General features: G+C 37.1%; 3 protein-coding genes across 6 annotated transcripts in view; 1 reads left to right on the forward strand and 2 right to left on the reverse strand.

The window, feature by feature from the left end:
* Window positions 1-12678, reverse strand: part of exd (PBX homeobox extradenticle) — a 216829-nt gene extending 204151 nt beyond the window's left edge. The window contains exons 1-2 of one of the 2 annotated variants that reach the window (XM_089870199.1): window positions 12120-12678; window positions 11761-11834 (exon numbers count right to left, since the gene is read on the reverse strand). In XM_089870199.1, the coding sequence (XP_089726325.1) occupies window positions 11761-11834; window positions 12120-12349 (304 nt within the window). In that variant the 5' untranslated portion in view covers window positions 12350-12678. The remainder of the gene's footprint in view (window positions 1-11760; window positions 11835-12119) is intronic. The other variant, XM_089870200.1, reaches the window with a different exon arrangement.
* The window catches only part of Sin1 (SAPK-interacting protein 1), a 60325-nt gene extending 34449 nt beyond the window's left edge, over window positions 1-25876 (forward strand). Inside the window, exons 1-8 of one of the 2 annotated variants that reach the window (XM_089870194.1) lie at window positions 12889-13185; window positions 22686-23223; window positions 24218-24396; window positions 24460-24788; window positions 24852-24961; window positions 25019-25126; window positions 25249-25515; window positions 25581-25876. In XM_089870194.1, coding sequence (XP_089726320.1) covers window positions 13126-13185; window positions 22686-23223; window positions 24218-24396; window positions 24460-24788; window positions 24852-24961; window positions 25019-25126; window positions 25249-25515; window positions 25581-25786 — 1797 coding nt within the window. In that variant the 5' untranslated portion in view covers window positions 12889-13125 and the 3' untranslated portion in view covers window positions 25787-25876. Of the gene's footprint in view, window positions 1-12888; window positions 13186-22685; window positions 23224-24217; window positions 24397-24459; window positions 24789-24851; window positions 24962-25018; window positions 25127-25248; window positions 25516-25580 lie in introns of those variants that run through there. The other variant, XM_089870195.1, reaches the window with a different exon arrangement.
* A 32-nt stretch (window positions 25877-25908) lies between these two features.
* On the reverse strand, window positions 25909-27894 carry LOC149690626 (uncharacterized). 2 transcript variants are annotated; one of them, XM_089870198.1, is made up of 4 exons: window positions 27834-27894; window positions 27367-27446; window positions 26667-27235; window positions 25909-26590 (listed from the first exon to the last, which is right to left on the reverse strand). In XM_089870198.1, exons 2-4 carry the CDS (start codon window positions 27428-27430, stop codon window positions 26051-26053), a joined length of 1173 nt encoding a protein of 390 aa, XP_089726324.1. In that variant the 5' UTR covers window positions 27431-27446; window positions 27834-27894; the 3' UTR covers window positions 25909-26050. The 2 variants fall into 2 exon arrangements, with proteins under 2 accessions (XP_089726324.1, XP_089726323.1); XM_089870197.1 differs by lacking the exon at window positions 27834-27894 and adding an exon at window positions 27554-27614.
* Between the last annotated feature and the right edge of the window lie 63 nt (window positions 27895-27957).

The following is a 27957-nucleotide window of genomic DNA, read 5'->3' on the forward strand; positions in this document are numbered from 1 at the left end:
CTTTTTCATTTAAAACCTTACATTTTATAATTTACTTGGTTTTTAATTTCTGAGCTACATTTTTAATGTAAAGGTATGAAATAAATTTAGCAAAGAAATCTTATTTAAACCCTAGATAAATAAAACTACCAAATTCAAAAAATAAAGTGAGAATGAAACTGCAGTCTATTGAGAAAACCTTTACGTAGTATTTAAGCAATGTAACCCTCCGCCATTAAGCCTATCAGTATCCTACAGTTATATGAGCTTTGATATAAGTTTTAAAACACTGCTTTCCATCCCAAAAACTAACTCTAAATACACTAAACCAGTAAAAAAAAAAAACTGAAAAATAGTTGAGTTTTTCTTTCTCCAGACCTCTTCCTTACGTAAGTAGAAAATTCTGTTCCATTAAATTTTGGGAATTTAATACTAGTGGCTCCCTCTGACGTCACAGAGACTCACCCACAGTTTTTCCCAATCTTCCCTCATAGGGAAAAAAACTACAGATTTTTTTTAGTGAAGGAGAAAATTTTGTTTGTCCAATGGATTTTAAAAGTGTATACTCCCTTCTCTCTCTCTCGCTCTCTTTGGTGAACTAAAAAAAAATCCTCGCTCAAAAACTGCTTCATCTTGCGCCTAGCAAAGACTATATATAAGCTTAAAATGTTAATCCATCGTATTTTATTTTTAGAGTGGGGAAAATAAAATCAATTTTTAACTCAACTTAAACGAGTCGAGAGAGAAAAAGTAAATTTTATGTAAAGTTCTTATTTAAAATGGGATTTATTTTAACAAAATTCGCTTACCAGTAAAATATTGCTTGATAATTATTAACTAAAACGATAAAACTTGCTTAATTTACCGAGAATATCTGTTCTAATAAAGGGTGGAGCTATAAAATATTAGAACACGCCCCTTTAGTACGCGCACATGGGGTGATATAGCTAAAAATCAAATTTATAGCAATTTTTATACTTTCTTATTCGAGAAAGAATTTACCTTTCTGACCAAAAACCGTACTACAAATCTCTTAAAAATATTTAATATTCGTTGATATTGACGGGTCAAGTTATACAATACATATGAATCCTGATTACCAACTAACTAATATATTAAGTACTTTAAAAGACAATCCATTAATATAAAACAATCAAACCTTCGACGACAACCATAATTTAACAAATCAGTAATTCAATCAAAAACCGTTATTAAAATAAATCTATAATCACTACCTTTTAAAATGAAAGACTAGACTTTTTTTTATTGTTTTCAAGTAATATATCAGTCAAATTAGACAAGCAAATACTTTGTGTGAGTGTAAGAAACCTCCTTTTTAACCAAGGGGTGATGACATTTACAAAACGAATGATACAATATCATTTTCTAAAGCAAGGGGGCAAGCCAGCCGAGAAAGACGCCCTATTTCACGATACTAGCAACTTCATCATTATTATAACACTCCAAGGCTTCGGACCCTTCTTAGTCAAGTGGGCGCGTGAGGCAATATAGTGTGTGTAACCATTTAAAGCCAGCGAAAATCGCTCTCCTCTTCCTAGATTTGAAATGGCGGAAATGGACAATGATGTATCATCTATCTTCTATCCCGCTTCCAAAGTTGTTCTTGGCCGCGTAATTTATAAATTGAACAGCGGACAACGCCGAACAATTTAAGCGCCATGATTTCTACCATGGCACACTATATAATCACGCTATTTAACTATACTACGCGCTACGCTATTCTCCTTGCTGCTTATATGTATACATTGGATAATACATAGTTTGGGAGGTGAACAAACTCGACTACATATAGATAGATGCCTTTAATAAGACCTAAGAAAGAGATTGTTGAGACATTTCTTACGTTTGAGTCTAATAAGAGTTTAGTGTTAAAGTGTCTTAACTCAATTTAATTTAAATATACACCTGTTTTGGGTTTAACAAAATTAAATGACCGATAAAAGAAGTCTATACATATAAAAAACAAATTGGGAATTTAATAGATATTTAAAATGATTTCAAATCAGAATTCAAATATGCGTGGACGAGTGTTGTCAGTCAATTCAATCGACATCTACAACACTTTGTAATGTTCTGTTCGATTCAGTAATTATCATTCAGTTCAGTTTCAAACCCGAGACGCTCTAATAACAAACAAATAACTGGCAACCCTGTAGCGCATGCGGAGTTAGGAAATATCTCTATCCTTTTTGTGCACACTATAGAGAGCTTTCAGATGGGATAGTAGTACGTCACACTCTCCCAAGTCTTACCGCTGTTCTGGTAGCCATATTGGGATAGGTTGTGTCAGCTTCATTCCTGTTTTAAATCCACCAATATGGCAGCCTGAATTATGTCACGAGACTCCAAACGAAAGCTCTCTATTCCAAATATCCCACCTCAAAATGAACACAAACGGATTACAGAGGGACACTTTTTCTCTCGATTGTCATAACCGTTCAATATATCGTTTATTTTTGAGATACAATTTTATGGTACTCAAATCAGTAATATATATAATGTATATACAATAAAATTCAAGTATTCGCGCGGCCATTGTCAAATATAGGGGGAATGGGGGAAAGGTGGTCAAATTGGGTGGGGGCTATGGATTAAGGGGGGGGGGGGGTTTGGTAGTCATCGCGTCTCGAGATTTAAGATTTAACGCGTGTTGGGTTTTCGGAATCCTGCAGTGCCAACCAATTCTCGCTCGGAAAAACATGGAGGAACTTACTATTTTAGAGAACACCAAACCAGCTAGAGTAGAACCGCGGGCCCTAAAAAGTCATACCATGGATATACAAGAGAGACTCGTCCTCGCTTTTTCAAGACGAGCTAGGATGGACGCTAGCTAGCTTGCTTGCTTGCTCGGTTCAAAAAGGCCGATTTCGCAAAATGCTTATTAGAAAACGATTCATCATAAGACGCGTCAACCGTGCCATCCCCCCACCCTTTTCTTAACCCCCCCCCCCCCTACGATGTGTCCTTTTTACGCGGCTAAATAAAAATCAGTCATTTTATAACCTTTTTTGAGGTTTTCCTTAAAAAAATATAAAATAAAGTCAACGGATACACAAATATTTTTTATGATAATTTCTATTAATATTTGCCACAATTTTTTTTTTAGAAAGAAAAAAATTATGGTCGGATTTAATTATTATATTCAGAACTGGTTATTTATTTTTTTCTTCAATTATTTAAATAAATTGGACGAGTAAAATTTGCCAAATTACAATGCCAGGTTGCCAATTAATATAATTATTTACCGATTGCCAAAAAAAAATTAAATTTCAAGGTCATAATAATTTTTTTTATATTTTTTAAGAGGGGAAAGGGGTAATTAAATATTTTATAATTTTGTTGTTCGATATTTTAATTAAGCGTGCCTTTTATTTAATTGTTATTAAAAAAAAGCGAAAACACATTTACGTCTGTGCTAGGATATGAAAGGTTATTTGGGGTCAAAATATTGGTCCATACAAACCGAACGTTTTTGACCTCGCAAGGTCACTTATTCTCTGGTTCTATTCCCTAAAATGGTTGGTAATCGTGAATGGGGTCCTATAGACTTTTTTAACCTGAATTTTTTGGAGAAAGGTCCGTTGTACCCAAAGCCCAAGAAATAGCCAAGGGGTGTCAATAGGGCAACGCCTCCAGAACCTTCTGGGGGCAAAATCCCAACCAAATCTACGCTAGTCTTATACCTTGTATATTCAGAAATATTTTGCTTTTTCCAATTCAATAATCACCCTAAGAACTAACTGGAAACTAAGTCTAAACTAATACATTCTCAATTATGATTCAAAAAGCATGGAATCCCCCTTCAAACCTTTAGTAACTTTTCAAACTGAACAAAATACGGGATGGCGCGCGCGATTGAAACGGGCTTTATACAAACTTCTGTGCTTAAGGTGTCGGATAGTTAAATTTTTCTTACCAATTTTTAAACATTTCAGAAGATTTTAAACCTTTTACAAACTTTCTATTAAAATTTTCAATATTTTAAAACATTTCCATGGGATTATGCCAGGTTTTGTTAATTCAAAAGTGAAAATCTCCACGATATTTAGTTAACTAACCGACCCCTCTACGTAAGGTTCCTCGTGAAAAAAGGTCGGAAAGCACCCAACAGAAAATGAAAAAGTTAGGGGGCTAGTTCGCATTGACACCTATCTCTTCTTATTTTGATTGATTTAAAGGCATAACGTCGTCAATTCAAATGATGCTTCAAAAACCTGACGTGTTTAACACGCTGCTTATCCAAATACAGTAGAAAAGCTTAGTGGGTTATATAAAGATTACCTAGTCAATCAGGGGGATTGTAAAGATACACGACGTCTTTATATTCGTTCCCTAAACGCCTACGTGTAACGGCTGCGAAGAAAATTTTGAAGAATTGCTTGCCGTGTTGTGATTTGTGAAAAACAGAACGGTACCAAACTTTTTGAATTAACCAAGGCTTTATTTTTATCATATATAAAAATTTAACTGAATTGAATTGAATTAATCGATGGAAGCCTAGGTGCTGTATCGACTTTCTTTCCCCGCTTTTTTTATTATGATATAATCATTAAATACGCCCGCTGAGTTCTAAATGATCTTTTTTTCGATTATAAAATTTATACCAACAAGGGAAAATACCCGATTAGCATATGAGATATCTATTTTTTAGGAAGGTAATCGAACTTTTGAAAAATGACTGACGATTTTTTTTTGGTTAAATATTTAGTCAACGGGGTTTAAAGAATTTACGTAACCGTACGTCTTAATTTTAATAATTATCTATACGATTTCTTAAAAGATAAACACAGTAAAGTACTAAGAACTAACTACCAAACCAAACCGGGCGCTTTCCCAAAACGCCAACCAAAAAAAGGAAAATTCTCAATGAATACAATATGCAAATTAGGGTTATAGCAATAAAAATTTTAATAAGATAAAATTTAAATTGGAAGGCAACGCCAAAAACTTCTTAAGTTTGATTAAGCTTAGTATGTATGTTTGTTCATTTTATTTTCTTGTCAGATTTCGACAAACTTTGAAATAAACAGAAAAGTTCTTAAAGTTTCGTTAAGCCTAGTTTTCAATTTTGAAATTGTTAGACGAAAGGTCACGTGACACAAGCGTGTGTATAAATTGAAATAGCTGCTAAGCCTCGTTTTCAATTTTCGCGCTTTTTTTAAATTAACAAACACGTGAAAATGATTTCTAAGCCTAAATCTTTAACATTTTATAACTCATTTAATTTTGGTCCGATTTTGATCAACTCGGGCTCATTTTGTAGCTCCAAATTTAACCTATCTCGCGTAGTTAGTTAATATTTGTAACTATTAAAAATCACGAGCTTAAATTTAAATGCGAACAAAGCCCCCTTGAGGAACGAGCGAAAAAGAATTCCGAGACCATCTAGGAGAGGAGGTATGCCCCAGCCTGGGCGAAAAAAAAAAGGTTATTGTGTGTATGTCAACAAAAGGCACCCCTTATCGACCAAGTTTCGTTTTATTTTTCATCTTTAGTCAATTGCAAACCCCAAGCCTAGCGCCTATACTATTTGAATCAGCTAGGAAGAATGACTAGCGTTACCTTTAAACTCTAGATATTTCTCTAGTTGTAAAAATACCTTCCCATCTCGAGGAACTAGTAAAGTCAAGGAGGGGACTTGAGTATAACCAAATCCCATTGCAAAATAACGCTCTCAGCCTATCATCCTTATTAGTTTCTGAAATTTAACTAGACACTTGATATTTTTCACCCTAAGAAAGTTAACAATCGAACACCTTTGTAAGGCATTATCCCACCTTTATCAATGGTTCATTCTTAGCTTGGAAAAATAGGTAACACTTGGTCGAAAAATATATATAAGCAGACTATCGCAGTTTTGCAAGTTCACGCATGAATATATTTCAAAATCCGCAGAATATTGTTAGCAAAGTTGCCAGTCATTTGTGACTAGTGCATTTCAACAGACAGACTGAAAAACTTGGGGAGTTCTGTTCGATTCAGTTCCAAACTCACATCTAGGAGATGATTTAATAACAAATTACTGACAACCTTGCAGCGCGGTTAAGTTGAGAAATAGGGTTATGGAAATTTCTCTAGCACGATAAATGTTACAGCGTGTTTATTCATAAGATATTTGAATACATTCATGGCTTTCTCAAAGCTATCATTCTGTACATCGCTAGTAGTGTAGGTAGTGTTATGTTGCTCGCCAGTTCGAAAGCATGGATTTCTAGCGTAGCGCGAAGAAAGATAAGAATGCCCCAGACTTATATACATCCATCCAACTTCGCAAACTTGGAACTACTTTATTTACTACAAATTTAACACGTTATATCCCTCCCTCCTTTAATATACCCCTACTGTACACTTATTTTGAACGGTAGAAAAGAAGAAAATATATATTATCTTTGATTTGGATAGGTTTTTAAAAATTGTGCTTTTGAATTTGAAACAATTTTTATTTCATTTCAAATTTCTATATTATTTTATATTATATTATTTAGTTAAATTTACTTTAGATAATTAACATCGAAAAATAAAATTAAAAACCTACCAAACTTTGAACTGATATTAAAATCTGTACGATTTAAATTTTATTATAGCTAAAAAATATAATAAAAACATTAGCATAATTAGATGTAAACCGTGTTTTATATTACATAAGAGATGTTCTTCCTTCAAGCTTAATTAAAATTTAACAAAGGCGCGTTACGTACGCGTTTTAAAATAATTTATTAACCGTTTGTCTTAACTTAAATCAAAAGAAATTCTAATATTTTTTCTTCTCAAAACTTATATAATAATCGAGGTCGACTCGCGAGAAAGAAACTAAACAAATTATGAAATAAAAATTTTCATCCCAACAAAAACACAATAGAAACATTAAAAGTAACGCGATACTTTTTAGCTTCTTGTTGTAATGTTAGAATAGTAATATCTTTCTGACATTTTAATGTACTAAAATGTAATTTAAACCTACGGGGACTTCACATCCTTATAGATAGATATAATGTTGAAACAAGGCAGATTCTTTTTTTTTTTTTAAGAAAAACAAACGTTAAAAACGGAAAAACTTCTTAAAAACTAAACAAGTTATTTGATTGGTTTAAGGTTTAATTTCAAAGGATTTTTAGGGGGTTGTTTAAACACTTAACCCTAACTCTTAGATGATCCACCGGAACGTTTCTTAAGTTTGTTTTGTTGTTGAAGAACTGAACATCCCCTAGTTCCTACTTTCCATGCTAAGCCTAATTTAAAAATATTTAAGTAAGAAACTTTTTAATAAGCCCTAATCTTATTTAAAAATTTTCCAATCCTGTTTTCTAGTGTTCTTCTGCATTTTTCGCCGATCAAAACTTTCCTTATTAAAGTAACGCGAAATTAAACCCTTATTACCACGTATTTTGTACAGGATGTAAATATGCTAATAAGCCTTTCAGTTTCGGAAAATACTTAAGCCTAATTTTAATTTGGCTAACCCTAAAAGATTACCTACAACCCAACCCAACAAAAGGCCTAAAAATTAAAATACTAAGCCTAAATCTTAAGTATTTAAACAAAATTCGAACGATATTTATTCCCTAATTTAAAGGAAAATAAAAATTAATAAATATAAAATTTAAACTAAGATTAAAGGGATAATGAAATGAATGAAATTATATTAAATTAATTTCATTTCATTATGATTTCCGTTTGACCCGACAATGACCCCTTAATTTTTTTCACTTGATAATATAAAAATTAAAGGTGTGTGTAGCAAAAGACCGTGCTTAGGGTTCCGATGTTGTAATAATAAGGAAAGAAGGCAAAGCTTAGGAATACCCCGGAACCAAGAAAAAAAAAACAAAAAACTATATTTTCAGGGCGGCAGCTACTTAAAGCCGAAAATTAATGATCTTTTAGCCCAGCCGCCAAACTTCGGTATAAAGAAAGCTAAACTTCCTCTCTTAGCAAAAGCGGAGAAACGCTGCTTATAAGAAAAGATAGCAGCATCAAGCCCGCGAGTTCAACCAACAACAACCACCCTTTTTTTTCAACGCGGCGAGACCACTTAGGTTTTTAAATTCAGTTTGGCGCGCTACGATAGTTTTTTGTGGACGGACCCCCATGGTTATTAGATTGAATGGTTTGCCACTATTCAATCAGTAAGATGTTCGTTAGTTGTTGTAAAGTATAGAGCGTGATTAGAGGTTTAAAATGAGACCATAAACGTCGAAATCGGTTAAGAAATAACGAAGTTGTTAATTAATTAGTGAAATTTGTTGGTAAATTAATTATTAATGAAGAAAAACAATTATTGTTAAATTAAAAAAAAATTAATATGAAAATTATGGTCACGTGACTAAGTTTAAAACCCGGGAAAAAGTGGTTTTTCAGAATGAAATTGTTTGTTAACCACAGAAATGTTCAAGTTTTTTTTAACTTTGTTATTTCTGTGCCGATTTCAATATAGTTTGGCTTAATTTTCAAGCTCAAATTTGAGCTCTCTACAAAGGTGTCAAATTTCCAAATTAAGTTGGCTATTGTATTTAAAATTCCAAGCACTCTTGGGCTAATATTTCTAAAACAAAATTTCAGAACATTTTCTCGCAAACCAGTTCATCTAATAACCATGCGCTTACACCTTCTTTAGGGGTGTTATGCGTTGTACCCATCGCTTCTCCCATCGTTGATAACCAGTCCTAACACCTTTAGGTATTATTACATTATGTATTATGAGGCGATATACGTAACACGTGGTCAAAATTCATTTTTCTTAAAACTTAAAAAAGAGAGAGAAGAAAAAAAAAATTATAATAATTTTATTCTTGCGCTGAAAGGGGTTTTACTAAAAATTTAAAATTTTTGTTTCAAAAATTCATTCCACATCTTCTCCTTCACGCTTTTGATAAGAATTTTTTTTCTTCTTTCTCTCCCTAAATTTTCGCACCCAAGTTAAGTTTTTAAATTGTTATAAGGGTGTTATTTTCAGTTTTAAATTTATTATTATGGCCCGGGGTATCTACAAAGGGTATCTTAGTACGCGATAAGAACTTAAGTAAATGCCGTGTAATGGCAGATTGCCTTAGAAATCTATGGATAAGTTAAATGGAGTGCCATTAGTACATTATCGTCTATCTATGTATACTTCGTTGGAATTTAATAATCTTAAATTTTCTTTTATAAATTGTTTGTTACAGATGAACTTATGATTAGCTACTATAATATTAAATTGTTTATTTCAGGAGCTAAGTGCTCCTATGCGTGTACGAAATACTATAGACACGTTATTAGCAGACGAACTTTACCCTTTAGCTACATTAAGCAGACGAACTTTAGCTGCATTAAACGTACGAATTAGCAGACGAACTTTAGCTGCATTAAACGTACGAATTAGCAGACGAACTTTAGCTGCATTAAACGTACGAATTAGCAGACGAACTTTAGCTGCATTAAACGTACGAATTAGCAGACGAACTTTAGCTGCATTAAACGTACGAATTAGCAGACGAACTTTAGCTGCATTAAACGTACGCATTTGCAGACGAACTTTACCTGCATTAAACGTACGAATTAGCAGACGAACTTTAGCTGCATTAAACGTACGAATTAGCAGACGAACTTTAGCTGCATTAAACGTACGAATTAGCAGACGAACTTTAGCTGCATTAAACGTACGAATTAGCAGACGAACTTTAGCTGCATTAAACGTACGAATTAGCAGACGAACTTTAGCTGCATTAAACGTACGAATTAGCAGACGAACTTTAGCTGCATTAAACGTACGAATTAGCAGACGAACTTTAGCTGCATTAAACGTACGAATTAGCAGACGAACTTTAGCTGCATTAAACGTACGAATTAGCAGACGAACTTTAGCTGCATTAAACGTACGAATTAGCAGACGAACTTTAGCTGCATTAAACGTACGAATTAGCAGACGAACTTTAGCTGCATTAAACGTACGAATTAGCAGACGAACTTTAGCTGCATTAAACGTACGAATTAGCAGACGAACTTTAGCTGCATTAAACGTACGAATTAGCAGACGAACTTTAGCTGCATTAAACGTACGAATTAGCAGACGAACTTTAGCTGCATTAAACGTACAAATTAGCAGACGAACTTTAGCTGCATTGAACGTACGAATTAGCAGACGAACTTTAGCTGCATTAAACGTACGAATTAGCAGACGAACTTTAGCTGCATTAAACGTACGAATTAGCAGACGAACTTTAGCTGCATTAAACGTACGAATTAGCAGACGAACTTTACCTACATTAAACGTACGAATTAGCAGACGAACTTAATCATGCTCAAATTAAGGCAACTTTTGCAATTAGAATTCCACTGAATTTAGTAACAAATAGAAAGATACCCTTAAAAGATTATTTCCCGCGCCATAATCTAAAATACTTAATCACCTCAACAATATCAGGAGAAATGTTTTAAGATTAAACCAATGGTATGTGTTATTTTGACATTTGGATGAAAGTGCTATATTTTCAAGGTGTAAATCTGGGTTTTTATCGGTGGTTATTTAAGATAAAAGGTAGTAATCTATTGAGGCCCTTTTTAAGAGTAAATATCCCTAAAGTATGGATCACACAAGCGGGCAAATTTTAGGTTAAAATTAATGCCAATAACTTTATTAAAATACCGAAAGGTTCATAGGCCTGTAACGACGGGTATTGAATTACATATTTCATTAGAAAAACGTTTTTTCTGAGGCCTATGGAGTTCCTCTTACATTTATTATGATAACGCTATCTATAAAACTATATAAAACGGGCTTATTATCTAAAACATTTACTGAAGAGACTAGTATACCGACTATATTATGTTTATTTTTCAAGTTCCGTTCCAGACTCAATTTTTTGAAGCATTTTAATTTACAACTTTTCCACAGTTATAAATTAAGTAGGTTCCGCGTAAAACCATTCCCCTGGTACTCTATCGACGCGTAATTCGGCGGATCAACAGTACGGGATTGATACGGGTGAATTTATTTACGCGCTTTTAATATACAATTATTGTTATTATTATTTAACATCAACAATATTCTACAATGGAAAAGCGCGCGCTAGCCTAAATGAATGCGCGGGAAAAGAGGCCGAGGAGCGCGGCGGGTGCGTTTCCCCGCCAAAATTCTCGCGCGCGATAAGAGGGGCGAGCGGGGATGCTGTCTCCTTGTCACATGTTGGGCTTATTTTATGCCGTGGAACATTCATCACCTTGGCAACCGAAGGGAGATGGATGGAAAAGCCCTCGTCAAAATATATAGGGGGATGCGCTCAACTCGCGTCACGCCGGGATCACGGATAAAAATCCGAGCGCTGACGCTGGGGATAAAGGAAAAAAAAAAAGCGCGCACCGGCCTCGATTAAAAACATTTTTTCCCGCCAAATACTTTATTTTTATAAACAACGAATTATTGGATTTTTTTAGGGTTTCTTTATGAAATATTATCGGTAAAGTATTGATATTGACGATATTGGAGAGCTATGGGTTTTGGCCGCTAGACGCGCCAATCGGTTGCTCGTCTCTATAAGCGGCCGTCGGATGAAAAATGGCTTAGCACTAGTAGCGCCACAAAAATGGCGGCGGAAGCGGCGGGGACTCAATATCGTGAGCGTACTTGACGCGGTTCGGATGGCGGGAGACTGAGAAAAAGCTCCCTGCTCGGCTCTAGGGGTTTTTGTTTTCCTCTCCGTAAAATCGTCGGCCCTTCCGAAGCAGCCGAGGCCCGAATGGGGGGGTATTCGTTTAAATAATTATTTAAAAGGAACTGAGACTTACCTGTTTTTTCTTTAATTTCGCAAAGAACGCTGAACAAGGCGGGCTTCATCCGATGACAGTTCAGAGTGTGTTTCCTGCAACAGAAACACACACAATATAAATAACACCAAACAAACATTTCACGGTACCGCGGGGTTACGAGTGACCGAGGCTTAGCGAATATTAACTGGACGAGACGTAGGCCTAGACGTTGGAAAACGCGTATTTTTGCGAGCTGCTCTTCGTACGATGGTAGATTTATTTCGAAAGACTTCGACAGGGTCGTCGCAAAAGGCTTAGCAATCAAGCCTTACTCACGCGGCGCGCACGGGTCATATTTGTTGATACTTAACGGAGGTAGGGGTACGATATTTACGTACCTAGCTTGCGCTTCGTCTAGGGACTGGTCGGTAATGTTCATAATCTGTTGAAGAATTTCCGAAATGTCATGTTTTCTGGGTTCTTGATCAGGCGCGGCCGGTTGGCTGGTCGGATCGACACCGTGAGGAGGTTGGGGCATGCCGTAGCCATGCTGCGGCACTACGTGGCCCGCCATGCTGACCGAGGGATGCTGAGACACGGGATGCATCATTCTTTGTTGATCGTCCATACTTCACGCGCGCACCACCTTTTACCCTATCTCGCCCCCCGCTGCCACTCCGGGCGAGCAACGACGATCTTTCACGGACAGTGAGAGCGTGCACTTGGGGCGCGCGACTGTTGTCCGACGAGAACGGAACGCTTTCTCTCTTTTCGACGATCCTTTCGCGCGATTTTCGGCGCCTAGGTAATAAGCGCGCGGCGGCTGAGGGATTTTTCGTTTACCCCGGCCCCAACGACTGTCCTACTAAGCGTAAGCGGTACACACGGCGCGCACCGCCATCCATAAAGACTGCACGTAGTAGTACACACTCGGCTCCCGAGTAAACCGACTGTAATTGACTGTTTTGATTGGAATACTTTTGACGGACAGCGGAGAAGGCTTCAGGGTGGGTCGAACGATAATGCCAGTCAAGCCACTTCGCCATAAAAGATGAGCGTACGCCGTGACGACGGCGACGTCATCGCCCCAAACCGACCAATCACCGAACGGGCTGCGGGTCGTGTTCGGAATCCAAGCTACTCGCACTGCCCGTGTCAATCGGGCCTTTCCCTTCGCAACCCCAAACTCCGCCCTACCGCCGACGATTGATGACAAGCGGAACTTCCGGCGAAACGTCTCTACCGCGCCTGCGTCCTTCGTCCCCCATTTTACCTTTTTTGCCCCCCTTATCATCCTAGGTGGCGCTGGTATCGAGTGTAATGGCTGCGTCCGTTCAGCGCGGTTTGTGGGTATCTTAACCAATTTTCGCGAAATGTACAGATTATTTCACGAATTAAGTTTAAATGTTGGTGAACTTTTGTTTAATCGATCGTAATTTGACTATATCATCATACATGACCATCGTAAGTAGCCAGATTCATGTGATTTTGCCTATAGAAATGCCGTAGACGCGAGGTTTTGACCAAGGCTTAGGTTTGTTTTGATTATTTAACATTAAAAAATGGGCTTCATGCCGGTAAAATTACGAATTACTGCATTTACTGACGATGTAATTTATGTAATTGGGATGGGAGTTCATCTTAATCGTAAGGATGTTAAGATGCCAGTATTAGTAATATCGGAAACAAACATTTTAGAGGGCAAAACATAAATGACTTTGCAATAATGTATGGTATCTCATTTTCTTTCCAAGGCTGAGATCTCGGAGATTAAAATTAAGGTGTAATAATTATATCATATATTTCATATTAATACGCAATTATTAATGATTCCATTGGAATTCAACTAATTTCACATAATTGAAAACATTTTGCTTATTATTTGGGTTTAAATGTACTCTCATTGTTGGAGGTCAAACAGTAATGCAATATCTCGCAACTCTAATGTTTTACATCTTAGTGACCTGTTTAGTAAAGGTCACACCTAATTAAATTAAAATTGATTGCATTAATTTAATCCAAAATTTAAGGAGTGTTGAATACACCTCAAATATATTTAATATATCTGATTAATTAAATAAAATTTGCATGTTTCACACCTTATAATTAAATTAATCAACTTGAGTATTAGGGACCATACATTAATTAAAAATAGTAATTTTATCGGGGATGAGACAGGAAACTTTAAAAATATTAGGGATTGCGTGGAGACTGTGGCACCACCTACCGCTGAGAAAGTGAACAAAATTTCATCCCATCCTGAGATTTCAGTACAATTAACCCCATACATTCCATAAAACGCATTAGGAAAGCATGGCTTAGAACAGACAAAAGATAAACCATTAAAAAACTATGCAAATTAATATAATATCAATTCAAATTAAGATTAATTACATTAAAAACTATTATTCTAATCAAACAAAGCAAAATTAAATTAAATACGAACCCAAACATATCATTAATGACATCCCAAACAAATATTTAAATTATTCTATATTTAAATCAACTAATTTCAAATGCTTCGTTGCATTTTGTAAGGGTGCGTGTTAAGATATGCTTTGATAAAAATAAAATAGCTTTCAAGTTAGAATTTAGACCCCTATAGTCGCCAGAAAAAAAAAATAATAAACTACGTCATATTTTCCTTATCAAAATCCGTCTCGAATGGACAGTTTCCCCCCAGTCAAAACACTAGTGACAAGTTAATTTGACTTGTATGGAAGCAAAAAAAAATATCCTTATCAGATATCTTAGATCTTTATAATTTAAGCACCACCGTTCTGCGCTTCCAGACTTGTCAAGCAATTTTCTTCTACGCGTGACGTAGTTTTACTCAACTCACGGATTTAAAATCTCAATTATTTTTCTTTTTCTATTGTATGCTAACTAAATGTCTCTTTATCTATTAATTACATCTAAATGTAATTGCTGGGAAATGACTCAATTTATTTAAACTGAAACTAGCGTGACTCGTTAAGGGAGTGAGATTTTGTGGCTAAAGTAATTAATTTTTAGTTAATTTTTTAATTATACGGGTACTGGTGTATGTGAGGGTAAACAGTTCTACAGGGGCTTAATGTTAAACGTATGGGGATGGTTTCCCCTACGCGTGTGTTTCACTGCGAACACTGGTGTGCGGCGGGTGAAACATTTCTACAGGCGCGAGATATTTTAAATATTAAATATTTCTTTATTAATTTAATCACTAGTTTATAAGACGCTAATTAAGATTAAAATATAGGCACTAAATAATTAAAATAATATTGAATTTTATTTTATACAATGTATTTTCTAATCTATCATTTGGAGGCATTTTATCGTACCATTCTTAATTTAAAATGAACCCTTTACAAAATTACATAATAATTTTGAAGATAAGAGTCGTTAGAAATTCCGTTTTTTTTTTTTTTTGGCCTTTTGGTCCCCAGTATATTTTTGGGTTGTTATTCGGGCCTAAATTTTTGACGTTATTATTTTGTTTCTTTTTTTTTTTTCTTTCTTTCTTTCTTCTTTACCGTGGTATTCGTGTTCTTTTCTCGATGATGATGAAATCGCGTGTAGAGCGTTTGGGCACGTGAGAAAGGGGCGGTCAAGGGCGGGTCCGCTCGTTCGGATTATCAAAAGAGTATATAGAACTAAGAGAGAGAGAGCGCGCCTTTCGAGCTAGTGTGGTGCGAGCTTGACCCGGGGGGTGCTGGTGTGCGCTGGGGCGAGTTTTCGTGTTCTTCGGCCGATACGGTAATATTGGGGAGGTACGATTTCCTTTCATTCTTGTCTAGGTGAATTTTTCCCACTCACCTCCTTCCTCACCATCGACATGTACCTTCGTTTTACACCATTGCCACCACGCATTGCTAAGCTTAACGTTACGTTCGTGTTGAGAAAACCTTTTTAAACCCCCAAGGAAATTGATATGGGTTTTGGGGTTTATTGATATGGTTAAAGGGCAAATTATTTAATTTATGCCAATTAACAAGTAAATTATATTGATTAGTAACATAGGGTTCTTACAAACCTGGAGAATCTGGAAATGTTAGGGAAATAAATTGGTGACAAAATATTCAGGGGAAACTCGAGGATATTTATAATTTTAGGATAAAATTCAGCAAAATCTGGGGAAATTGCCATGAAGAGTTACTTCAAATAAAAATAACCACTCCTGGTGGTGGTGTTATTACTTCAAAGAACTATGTGACCTTTCACCTGGAAATATATGGGGTAAAACCTTGGAAATCAGGGAAATAATTTTTCCAAAAGTTGTATGAACCCTGGCACAGCTTGAAAGGGGGAAAGAAATTATCAGACTCGTAGCTTATTTTGACACTAAAAAAAGATAAATCACTAGCAAGTTTAACACTGTCTGAAATAAAACAACCCAGATACCTAGATGTTACATTGAGGGGTGAATAAACGTGCTCATCTTGTTACATTTTACGTGTGATATACCGCCCTGTTTTCAGAGGGTCATGGGAGGCAGAGCCCCCTATTATTGAAAAAACTAAGCTAATTTTTCTTCTCATTGCGTTGAGCGGGACTCTCCCTGCGAACGTTCAACTTTTTTTTTTTTTTTGATTTCTTATTCTGGCCACCGCCGTTTAATTGATTGATTTGGCCAATTTGTTATTTGGGGGTTGGGTGGGTGGGGGCGTAAGACACCCCCTTATCTTACCCTCCCCTGTTCTTCACACCTTGTTTTTAACTCTGGCAAATTTGAGAGATGTGATAGGGCATTACTTGTTAAATGACTCGTTGTAGGTAGGTTTTTTTCGAATCCGAGATTGATTTAATGCATTAGGTTTAGGATAGCTTTGTTTTACAATGGGGAATATTATTGATCTTTTCCTTTTGAAGAACGGAATTCATTCAATAGAATGAAAAGGATTTGGACTCCATCTGGATGCGATTGTCGGTTGTCTGAATTGATTTCGTTTTTTAAAACTTTAAATTTTAATTGATTTGTGTTTTAATTATGAGTAGCAGTGAGGTCAATGATTTTGAGTTTTTCTTCTGTTGGGTTCAAAGTTTAGAAATTTTAAAGATGTATCCAATACCAATTAGAAACACGGAGATTTGTTTGAACATTAGTCTATTATGTAATGGGGACCTTAGATAATAGACTTATGGTTTGAAATATTCATAGTTTTCAGACTAGGAGAATTGATACCATGTACACCAGGAGACCAGTATATTTGGCGAATAAAGTGCAGTACCGAGTAGTCTGGCCTCCTGGTGTAAATGTTATCATTTCTCCTAGTCTGAAAACTATCTATAAATGAGCGTGCACTAAAGGGGTTAGAAAAATTTCCACAACCCCTTTCCTTAACTTTAACTTTGGCAGTTAGGCTTCATGGTTGCCAGTTAATTTGTTATTGGAGCATCTCCTGCGAGTTTAGAACTGAATCGAACAGAAATTCTACAACAAGGTTTTCAATCTGTCTGTTGTAGATAAGTTGAATTGCACGAGTCACAAATGAATTGGCAACACTTGCTAGTTGCCAGCAAGCTATCTAACGGAGATAATAACATCAACAACATATTGGGCTTAATCTTGCCATGAAATTCTTTTGACTCCCTCTATTAATACGAAATACTATAGTTTACGTAAATGAATCTTTGTTTGGAAATTTTTCAAATACATGCACGGACTTGAAGCTCATTGCTTATTAAAAAATATTCTCGTTCCCCTTATTGTTAAAGATGGCTCCTTACCACAATGATACTTTTAAGAAAATTAAATTTTTCATGTCCTCCTCCCAACATACACACCCCCTCAAAAAATCTGGGGATAAAATAAAGTTAGGGTAAGGAATGAAAATATATATATATATAAAAAGGTCGGGCTATATAGGAGGAGGGATGAGTGAAAAAGTATTAAGAAATTCTTCAAACAAGAGACATTTTGGGGTATTTTTTTTTCGGACGAGCCGAGGATTTTCAGCGCGACTATGACAAAGGGTCTCCCGGAGCAGAACCCAGACCCCCGGCTCATAAATAAGCCCCATGCCCCGGGATTTCATACAACCCCCCCTCCCCCCTATCCTCGCAAAGTTTTTTGATCTCCCCCGGCCCATTTCTCTTCCTTTTTTGAAGCAAACCAACTAGGAAAGGAAAGACGCTGGCTTGTACCACGCCACCACCACCACCGAATCAGCTGTCTTCTATACTACAAGATACCACCAAAAATAATTTAAACTCTCAGAAAATTTTCCCTTCTCTAGGTTTATTGAAGTGATTGTAACTGGGTGGAAATTAGGTTTGCAAACGTTGTTTTGTCGTGAAAAAATTAATGTTGGTGTAATAATAGACCAAATTAACGGGTTTCCTATAGTACTTTATACTCTTTGAGTGCCGTGGTTTTTTCCCAAAATTCCAATTAACAAAATCGTTTATAGATATGTGTGCACTAAAGGAGCTAGAGAAATTTCCTCCTCCATTTCTTAACTTAAACCGCGCTTCCGGGTTGCCAGTAATTTCTCTCTCTCTCTCTCTGCATCTCATGCAAGTTTGGGACTGAATGGAACTTAGTCTGTTGTAGATGGCGGTTAGCAATTGCGCTCTTAAATGACTGGCAACACTTGTCCGCACAATGATACTTTTGGGCAGCATGTCAAAGTTACACCGCAATTTTAACTACATCTAATAAATTTCTAGGTATTGACTGACAAAGAATGCAACAATACAAATCTATTATAAAATATTTAGAAAGGGGGGTTATATTAGGTCTTGACCATACTGTTTTGTGCGTAACCCCTCGATATATAAGGCAGGGAAGAAGAAGAGAGCGGGATTTCTCGCTCTCAAACCTGAACGGCTCTAGCTGCTCTACTACTACTACTACTAGCATCTTCCAAATTTCCCTCTCTTCCACCATTCCCCATCCTTCCTTGGTTTGGTTCTTCCTCGGACCTCTTTCCAGTGTCTCGGACATAAATCAGAATGTCGTTCTTTCTAAGCAGGCATTTTCTTCTCGTCTCTTCGCTATTTTTTCCAAACTATTTCTTAGCCCTCAGTTCTCCCTTCCTCCCACTATTTCTCTCTCTCTCTAGGCCTAGCATCCTCAAATTCTTTTACCGAGATTTTTTTGCGGTATTATTATTTTTTTTTTTATTTTAGCTTGAGCTTGACTCTTGTGTCTTTGATATTTTTTTTTGGTCCAAAGGATCTTGTTGCTACTCAGGGAGTCATGGGTTCACTTCGTCTTTAATCTAAAAAAAAGAAGGAAAACTACTATACATGTATATTCTTTTAAGGGGGTATGGGGTGATATAAGGGGGTGCCGACATTTGACGAGGAAAGGCGGGGGGAGGGATATCACCAGGAGAGAGAGAGAGAGCACCCTAAACAACATTGGGTGGTGGTGGTGGTGGTGAATCAATGATGGGTCAAACACGGATTTCTTGTTACAGAGATATCAATTTTTTTGCTGTCTCTTGGGGTCATTTGAAATGAAGATTTTTTTATTTTATTTTTTTTTTTAAAGAAAGGGGGCTTTGTTTTCAGGGGTTCTTGGGGTTAATTTTTGCGACTGATTTTTTCATGGGGGGTGTTGGGGATTGCGTGTCAGAATGGAATGATTATTTGGATAAGACGGTTTGCTTTTTTTGAAATTGGGATTGAGTTGGGATTTTTACTTAACGAGCTTCTATTATTTATTTATTTATTTATTTTCTTTATGTATTTTTAAGTTTAAAATACTAATTTCTAAATATTTTTGCGTTCCCCTTCGATACAAAATGTGCAAATGCGCAAAAGACGCCAAAACCTTGATTTTCCGCGCTTCTGGGTGGTCGGTCATGTTGGTAGTACCTTCGGCTACTACCTAAACCAGTTTCAAATAATAGGCCTAGCGCGCGAGCTGGTATAAACAGACTTTATTTACTTATTTACAAGCTTGTTTATTCTTTCATTCACGTGAAAACCACCACGCTCGTGCATACCAACAAACCAAAAACGTTACAATTTCCTTGTAAGCTTTTTAGTAAATGGTTAAACGTTGAAATCCTTGTTCTGACATTCTAACTTTGACATTTATGCTCCTATAGTTTAAATTTATCTGTGTTTTTTTTTTGTACGTGCGAGATTGTGAGACTTGTATCACATCACTGTGGGTGGGACAACCCACAAAAATAGTTAGGGAAGTCAGGATTTTTTTCGTTGATGACCCTGGTCCACACAGACTACACTAGACTGTCTCAGAATAGTCTCTGTAGGACCCAATAGGCGGGGGTCGTGAAAACATATCCATGGACCTGTTGGTGGTACCAGTAAGTACTTGATGGGGCAAGATGGATCGGTTCAGGGTGATCCCTGGTTTTTTTTAAACAAAAAAAGGATCTTCTTGTATCTCGCTAACTAACCATATGACGAATTGTCTATGTTGTTGTTTGAACTTCGTCTCTTTTTTGTGGCTAAGTAAGATGTATATATAATTCTACCCAGAATTAAGTTTTCTCTGGAATTTTTTGAAAGAGAAAGCTACTACTATCTTAAATCTTTGTAACTTGATATTTTTAATTTTGAGGGAAAAAACAAACTTGATTAGATTGGCATTGTATTCATTTACAAATGGCGAGTAAACACTCTTAATAACCGTCTTAATTTGTAGTTTAAATTATACTCTAATGTATAATTAAAGTTGCATTTCACTACACCTTTAAAAGCGGCTTTATTACAAAACAATGAGATGATGTGACACGTGGTGAAATCTGAACCCAATAACCCACCCCTCATAAATTACACTTAATAAAAGTATTTTTTTATCAAAACTATATTAAAAAAAATTCTTAATATTTTCATCGTCAATGGAATGTCCTTCTTAATTATTAAAAATTTCCTTCTCCCCCCCCCCCCAAATTCGTAATGTATTTATTCATGACACCTACCCATAATGCACCGCAAATTCCTTTAATTTCTTCCTTAAAAGTTTAAGAAGTTTGTTTTTTTTTTCTTACCATATTGGAATGGACAAGTGAAACATTATTAAGAATTTTTTGCATAATTTTAAACTCATCATAAAAAGGTATGACGACAGTCACCTTGCGTAAAAACCTTTTTTTTTAACATTGTCTGTTGGACCTTTATTGTAAGGAGGAGGTTTTTTTCCAAGGGGGTGCTGAGAGCCGAGTAATAAGCGCACTCTGGCGGATGTAATGGAAAACCTGTGTAGAAATTATCCAACGTATCTCATTCTTTATAATAATATTCCTGGGGTAATTATGTTATCTGTCATTTTCTCCATAGTGTACTATATAAGTCGGAGGGAGGAAATTTTCATATAACAGGACAGGGGCTTCCCCTAGACACCCCCTCCCCCTTTCCCTCCTAAACCTCTCTTATGTGAAGATAGGGTATATCATGAGATGATTAGGGTATCTTTAGTATGTTCCTAGTGGTCCACGTGGTCTGATAATGCAATAGGTTTCATTTCATTAGACTGCGTAATACCCAAACTTGGTACTTAATTGGCTGTTAGCAGTCTGCCAGCATGGAGCAATATTAATGGAAAAATGCCTGCACGATTAAAGATAATGTCATTTTCGTTCTAATAAAATTACTCCATGGTAAATTCGGGGATAAAATAGAGTCTGGTGCATTTGAGCGCCTTCTTTTCTGAAGATGAAGATGTGGACGCAATGATGTAATTTAAGATGTGTCTTTGGTGGATTGGTAACGTTGAAGGCCAATCAAACAACGTCTTTTTTTTTTGCTTAACCCCATATCTATCTGACTGTACATGGTTTTAACCATCTCATCTTTTAATCGCTATGACGGGCAGCATTGTTAGCGAGTCGCGAGAGGTTCTCTTCCCCTGATAAGCTTGGCCTTCTTCCTCTTTTAGTTATTTATGACTTTGATAACCGTCAGTCTCCGGACATTAACTAGGCATCCCCCTGCATCCCTCACTTAACCCCTCCCCCTTTCCCCTTCTCTCTCTCTCTCTCTCTCTCGTTCCTGTAACTATCTCCTTCCTATAGTTCTAGGTATTGTATACAATAGGATGAGCCCAGGGATTTTTTATCCCTCCTTTCTTTTCTACTCATCTTTCCAGCCTCTAACAATCCCTTCCTCTTCCCGCATCCTCTCATCATATTTTGAATATGATGCCCGTCTTCAAAATGCCATTGATGCGAATGCCACGAAAACCTTAATTTAAAATTTGCTCTAGGAGGAAAAATTACTAAAAGATGTTGTTGTTGCGTATAAATGATTTATTTTTAAGGGTATTTGGTTTTATTTATTTCACCAGAACTTTTTGGTTAATTTTAATTAAGATATTTAAATATTAACTCATTCTTGTTAAGTATAATACATGGTTCAGGGTTGACACAAACCTGGCAAACGCCAGGGAAGTTAATTGTTGTTATTGATATCGGTTTTTCCAAACGTTTTATGAACCATGTTGTAATATTTTCATTATATGCAAGTTTAAAAAAAAATCTCTTTATAAGTTACTTCGCGTGACGTTTTAAATCTATTCGTTTAATCTGAATCAGATAAAAGTTAAACATTATTAAACCCCATAGAATTATGTCTTTAAGAAATCATTATTTACGGTTAAGCGCCTTTTTCTGTAACCCTCCTTATAGAATATTATAGAACTAAAAAAAACATACTAGACTCGAGATAGGCGTTTTTGCAGAGCTGTTAAACATGGCCGGTAACACGATAATTATGGAAATTACTGGGTATAGCTTCCGACTAGCTTCATTGATGGTCTTTCTATTCCGCTATACACTCTTTTATTTTTCTCCCCCCCCCCCGCTACTCCACTTTTACCTCTATCCTTGATTCTAATTTGAATGAAAAGATCATTACTGATCATGCGCGCAATTGTCTTTACGATTTCAAATGGTTCTTTTATTATAGTCATTACACGCTAGCTAGCTCGGTTAACGGAAAACATTTTAGATAAAATACACGTCAATTGTTTTTAACTGGGGAAACATTTGTTTATTTAATCGTAGATGGCATTCTACGACAACACTCGCTTCTTGTTGTCTCACATCCGACATTCCTTTATCACGTGCGACGACACGGGGATGTGCGAGATGGTAATGCTCCACGAAGTCATTCCTAGTCACGTGACTCCATGCGCCGCATCATCTACCACCACCATCACCAAAGACCCTATGGGCGACCAAACGTTGATTCCCAAAATCGAGTCACCAGACACAACGCTTGTTGGATCACCTCCCTCGGAGACGGATGGTGGTGGTCCAACATCCCTGGGTCAACCCGTACCGGCTCAGGGTCCACCTCAAAGTTCCGAACGATATAAAATAGCTACCAGCGTCTTAGACTACTGGGATATGACGGCTGATAGTGACGTCTTTGAAGGAGGACAGTCTTTTGATATTGTATCGGACATGGAACTGATTGGGGCACATCGACCTAGGTCCAACACTGCCCAGAGATTAGAGAGGATGAAGAAGGAACGAAAAAGTCAAGCCAAGGTTAGGGTTGTACAATGGAGGGATGCTCAGCAAACTGCCGGTGTTTCGGGTAAGTCCCCAACTGACCAACTGTCCCCATCTGTTAATTATCGTTAATTATAACCAAAAACAATGGACCCTAATGACTGATAGTTACGGGTCAGTGAGTTTTGTACCCTTCTTCTTTCTAATTATACCATCAAGTAGACGTCCCAATTATCAGGACCGCCCCTCCCGAGAAAGGGGGTCTTAGCTGCCTAAAAACTTCATTTCGGATGAGTTCACTCCAACCTCTTTTCCCGCCTTTTTTTTTTAATTTTTGGGTCCCCTTGCCTGCCTACTCGGGCCGGTAATAGGAATTTCGTGGGTGCCTGGGCAGACTAGGCTTAATCGAATAACAGCAACCATGCGATAATTAAATACAAAAACTGAAAAATCATAAAATAACGATACCCGTATGTCAAGCTTAGCTAGTATAGAAAGAGCTCCCCCTTGATGAAAAAAGCGCGTTAATGACGTCACGGCTCATTTACTCGTCATTGGATAAGAAGGAGGAGGAGAAACCCGCTTTTTCGATAATCATCCCGTGGAATGATCAGTGTTGAAAAGTTGTTGCAATTTTTTTTTCACGCGCTATCCAAGAAAACTATTTTTTTCTGCTTCTGAAAAGATACCCTATACCCTATCAAGTCTTAATATGAATTTATTACATTGTCACGATGAATATTGAATTTCTATAACGTTATTATAATATTACCTATGTTTATGCCCCTAATTTATTGTACAATATTCTTCGGATAGTTGATTAATTTCTTCTTCTTGAAGAGAAGGATAAAAAAATTCCCGAATATAATCTAGCATAAATCATTCTGTTTAGGATCCATTATCCCTCTAAATAACCCCTGCATAAAAAAAATTATATTTTGAGGCATAATTAACTGGTGTGTGTGAAAAAGCTGTATTTTTCAAGTTTTAAAAAGAACGGTTATTTAATATATTATTTAGGCTTAATTTCCTTAATCGCGATTTGAAAAGCCAATTTATATTGAACTTCTGTCTATTAGGCTTAGGGTCCGAGACACCGACGAATTTCTTAGATTTATTTCCCAAGAAAGTCTTGGAGCCAAAACAATCGAAAGAGCAGACGACCGAAACACGCGTATCTGCCTTAACGGAACACCTCAAAAGGTTTCCCGCCCAACCTAATAATCCATTCAAAGATTACGCCAGATTTGATGGGAAGGTTAGGACAATCGCATCTATATTGTAGGCGAAGTTACGATCATAAAATTGCTGTTTACTCCAGATGAGCGAAGAAGGCCAAAGAAAGAAAATCAGCATCTACTTAACGATGCAATCGGAAGAGGACCGCAATTACCCCATGGAGGTCGTGACCTTTACTCACGCGAAAGTCCAGGACCTCGTGGGGCTCATCTGTTGGCAGTATACGCGAGAAGGTCGCAAACCCAAATTGAAATCAAACTCCAATTGTTACTGTCTAAGGATCGCGGAAGAAACGGGTGAAGTCGATGAAGACTTCCCCAGTTTGGAATCCAAAGAACCCGTTGCCAAATTTGATTTCCCAGTTTTAGCTCTAGTCGAAAAGGAAGAAGAGGGGGATCAGGTTGTCACAATGTACGTCACCGTGTCGCGAATTGTCGCGAGGTTAACCGACTAAGTACGCTTTTTCATATGTAGACATATTGAAGATGTCTTTTCCAAAATACAAATTGAGGATTTCAATATTACACTCAGAGAAATTCTAGAACAAACTTTGCGCAGGCGGAAAGGGAGTCTATTTTCAAGAGGTAATTGATAGTTAGGATTAATTAGGGTAAGCCTGACTTCCGTTAATCCCAAATTAGGCCTAGAATACAAGCTAGAGAAAGTCAACGAACCGGGGGTATGGTTAAACTTGGATTCGAGCCTGGCTGACGTAGACGCGTTAGAGTTTAACTTGGTTTTTGATGAAAGTAAGTACCATTTCCATGGGAAACCTCGCGCAACCTCGTGTCCGCCTTTGGTCAGGTTGATCTTCGCAACCTTGCCAAAGGTAAGTCGCGGTTGAAATGGTCTAAGACCTAATTTGGCGCAGCGTCCGATGATGAAAGGGAGATAGATGACGACTGGAATAGCCAAGCTTTAACGGTGATGGAAGCTCCGTTGTATCAGTCGTACGAGGCAACTATGATTCACAAATTAGGCCGAAATGCGCATGTGCAGTTGGGAATTTCCGCCGAAAAGGTTGAGATTAACCCCGTGTCGACCAGAGGGGCAGCCAAACTCTTAAGTCGACACATGAAGGCCGTCACGTTTAACGTCGACGTCATAGCTGCCTGTGATATGATCAGCTATAAACATCGTAAGTACCTTTTTTTAGAGATTTTAAATCCTTGCGACGCGTATTGGAAGTCTAATTTCACGCAGAAACGGGTCGAGCTGTTTTTAAACTCGTTCATCGCGTTAAGGAAAACGAGTTTAAGAGCACCGTGTTCGAAGCGGATCAAAGACGGGCTCAAGAAATTGTTAAGAAAATGCAATACATTCTACAAATGAGACTAAGTGCCGCGCGAAAAGAATACTTGGCCGTCAAAGAACGCAAACAACACAAGAAAACTACTTCCTCCTCCTGATAGGACAGCGCCAATAATTTAGGGCGGAAAGACAAAGAGACAGATAGATTGTATTATATTTTATTTAATAAATATATTGTTATAAAAAAATGTGTGTCTTCGCTAAAGGAGACGCAAATTGGTATGGTAAAGGTAAGAAGTAGTCTTTTAATCTGTAGTTCATACGCTCAGATACAAAAAGAATTAAGATAATTGAACTGGTGAGTCTAATAAATAAAATTATGAGACGATCGGTGGGTAAAGGGGTCAAAATTACAAGATTATTCAGTTAAATCTTTGGACCGCGTGGAAATAAGAGGGATTGATATACGCGTAAGGCCATGGTTTACGTGGAACGTGAACCCTCAGTAACCTAATGTTTAGGTTAGCTTCGTTTAATACCTTGGGAGTTTCAAATTTCTGGAAGGCGTCGTTCAAGTAGACGGACAAATGATCGTCCATCTCATCGACGATGTCCCCCGAAAACATCCAGAATAGGATAGGCGCGATTTGTCCATAGACGCCGTATTGCTGCATGGCCTTTGCCTTGCGGTCAACGTTCAGGAACTTGACATCGGCATCTTGGAAGTCAACGTAAGGTTGGTCCGCGGAGTCTACTCGAAGTTTGCCGTCTTCCAAGTTGAGGTAAAGCGTGGTACGAGCGTAGACGTTGCGGAAGCAAAGACTCGCGTTACCTTCCCCTGAAACTCGGAATACTTCGAAGATAGTTCCATTTGCTGAGAAATCACTCTGTCCTAGGACAACGGGTAGGTGAAGGCTGATTTTGACCCTCATGTCTCTGATGTGAGACTCGATGTTAGTGATCTATTAGGATTTAATAAAAAGTAAAAACGGAATTAGTTTGATTGCAATCCCAAGATTTTATTGATGTACCACTCACCTTGAAGTCAGAAATTCCGCTGAACTTAATTTTCTTCATCTTAACGTCGAAAACCTCGTGTCCAATAATTGGGCTCAAGTCTCGGTCTTCAAGAGGTAGGGGATCCAAAACGGGCATGGGTAAATTAGGATCTCCCGTCTTCATAATGGGTCCGAGTTTCCCCAAAACTTCGGTCAAGTACTCGTTGATAAGTACGTTCACTTTCTGCAATTCTTTTTCCAGTTCGGCTTCCTTGTCCGGTATTTCCTCAGAAGGTACCACCGCTTCATTTTCAACCTCTAGAGGAACAGTCGGGTCACTCGGTTTAGGGGCTGTTGAACTCGAAACTGGTTGGTCATCTGGTTTGCTAGTGCTCGAGGCCGCTCCATCGGAAACGTCTGGTCCGGAATCACTTTGACGATGTTCGGGAGACAGTTCAAAGATGTTGATACCACCTTCGCGTCTTAGAGCTAATGGTTTGACTGTCGGGAACTCTTCGACCACCAGTGGATCGCTTGACGATACATTTTCGCTCGGAGAAGGGGGTGATTCAGTTGATGAGTGGATTATGGGGTATTCGGTCACGATTTCTGTAAGTTTTTAATAAATTTTTTATTGATTTAATTTTGACCAATGGGGTAATTGAGAACATTGGCCATATGCAAATTTTTAAGAATTAATTAAACACATTCATTAATAAAAGCAAATTTAAGCAACTTACCGACTGTAGCAGCTCTTGAAACCGCGATAAAGGTGCAGAGCACTAACATCAATCTCACTGTCATGGTTAGGATTTAAATTCTGAAAATTTTGGGCAGAATTAAATTGAGACCCTTGTTGAGAACTACACGGACTATTAACCAAAAGTTTTTTTTAACTTCTCAAGATAATCGGATTAATAGAATTACTTAAGCGTTACACGTTCCCACGCGTGAGTTTTCACTTCATGGTCGACTTATTGCGATCAAAGTTAAGGTTAAGATCTTTGCTTTTATAAATACCTCTTTCTTTCTTTTAAAAAACTGCGACTCTTTTTTTTTAAAGTTTATCAATGTTTCAAAGTTTAAGCATTTAGTTTTGCAATCAAACATTTATCAGATAAAAATAGTTTAGATATTGATAAGTTTCAAAGTATCCCAATAAAAACAATGTTGAATTCTAGCTAAATATTAAATGTTGAGGTCTCACCTGGACGTCTGTTGTCGAGGTTCCGTCCGTCGTTGAATAACTATTTCTGAATCACTCGGCGTCTCTCTGTTTATAGCTAAGAAGCGACAAAAATAAGTTAACATCCTTACTTTACCAGTCTGGC

The sequence above is a fragment of the Phalangium opilio genome, unplaced genomic scaffold (genome assembly GCF_054372755.1).
Source record: "Phalangium opilio isolate 3A_F unplaced genomic scaffold, DU_Popi_V2 ptg000031l_1, whole genome shotgun sequence".
Lineage (NCBI taxonomy): Eukaryota > Metazoa > Arthropoda > Arachnida > Opiliones > Phalangiidae > Phalangium > Phalangium opilio.

Excerpts from the sequence above, each read along its gene's own strand:
- LOC149690626 (XM_089870198.1), bottom strand. The coding sequence starts at position 27,430 with ATGACAGTGAGATTGATGTTAGTGCTCTGCACCTTTATCGCGGTTTCA. Across the intron at positions 27,236-27,366 it reads TTCAAGAGCTGCTACAGTCG|AAATCGTGACCGAATACCCC; the intron begins GTAAGTTGCTTA and ends AAAAACTTACAG. Across the intron at positions 26,591-26,666 it reads GCGGAATTTCTGACTTCAAG|ATCACTAACATCGAGTCTCA; the intron begins GTGAGTGGTACA and ends AAATCCTAATAG.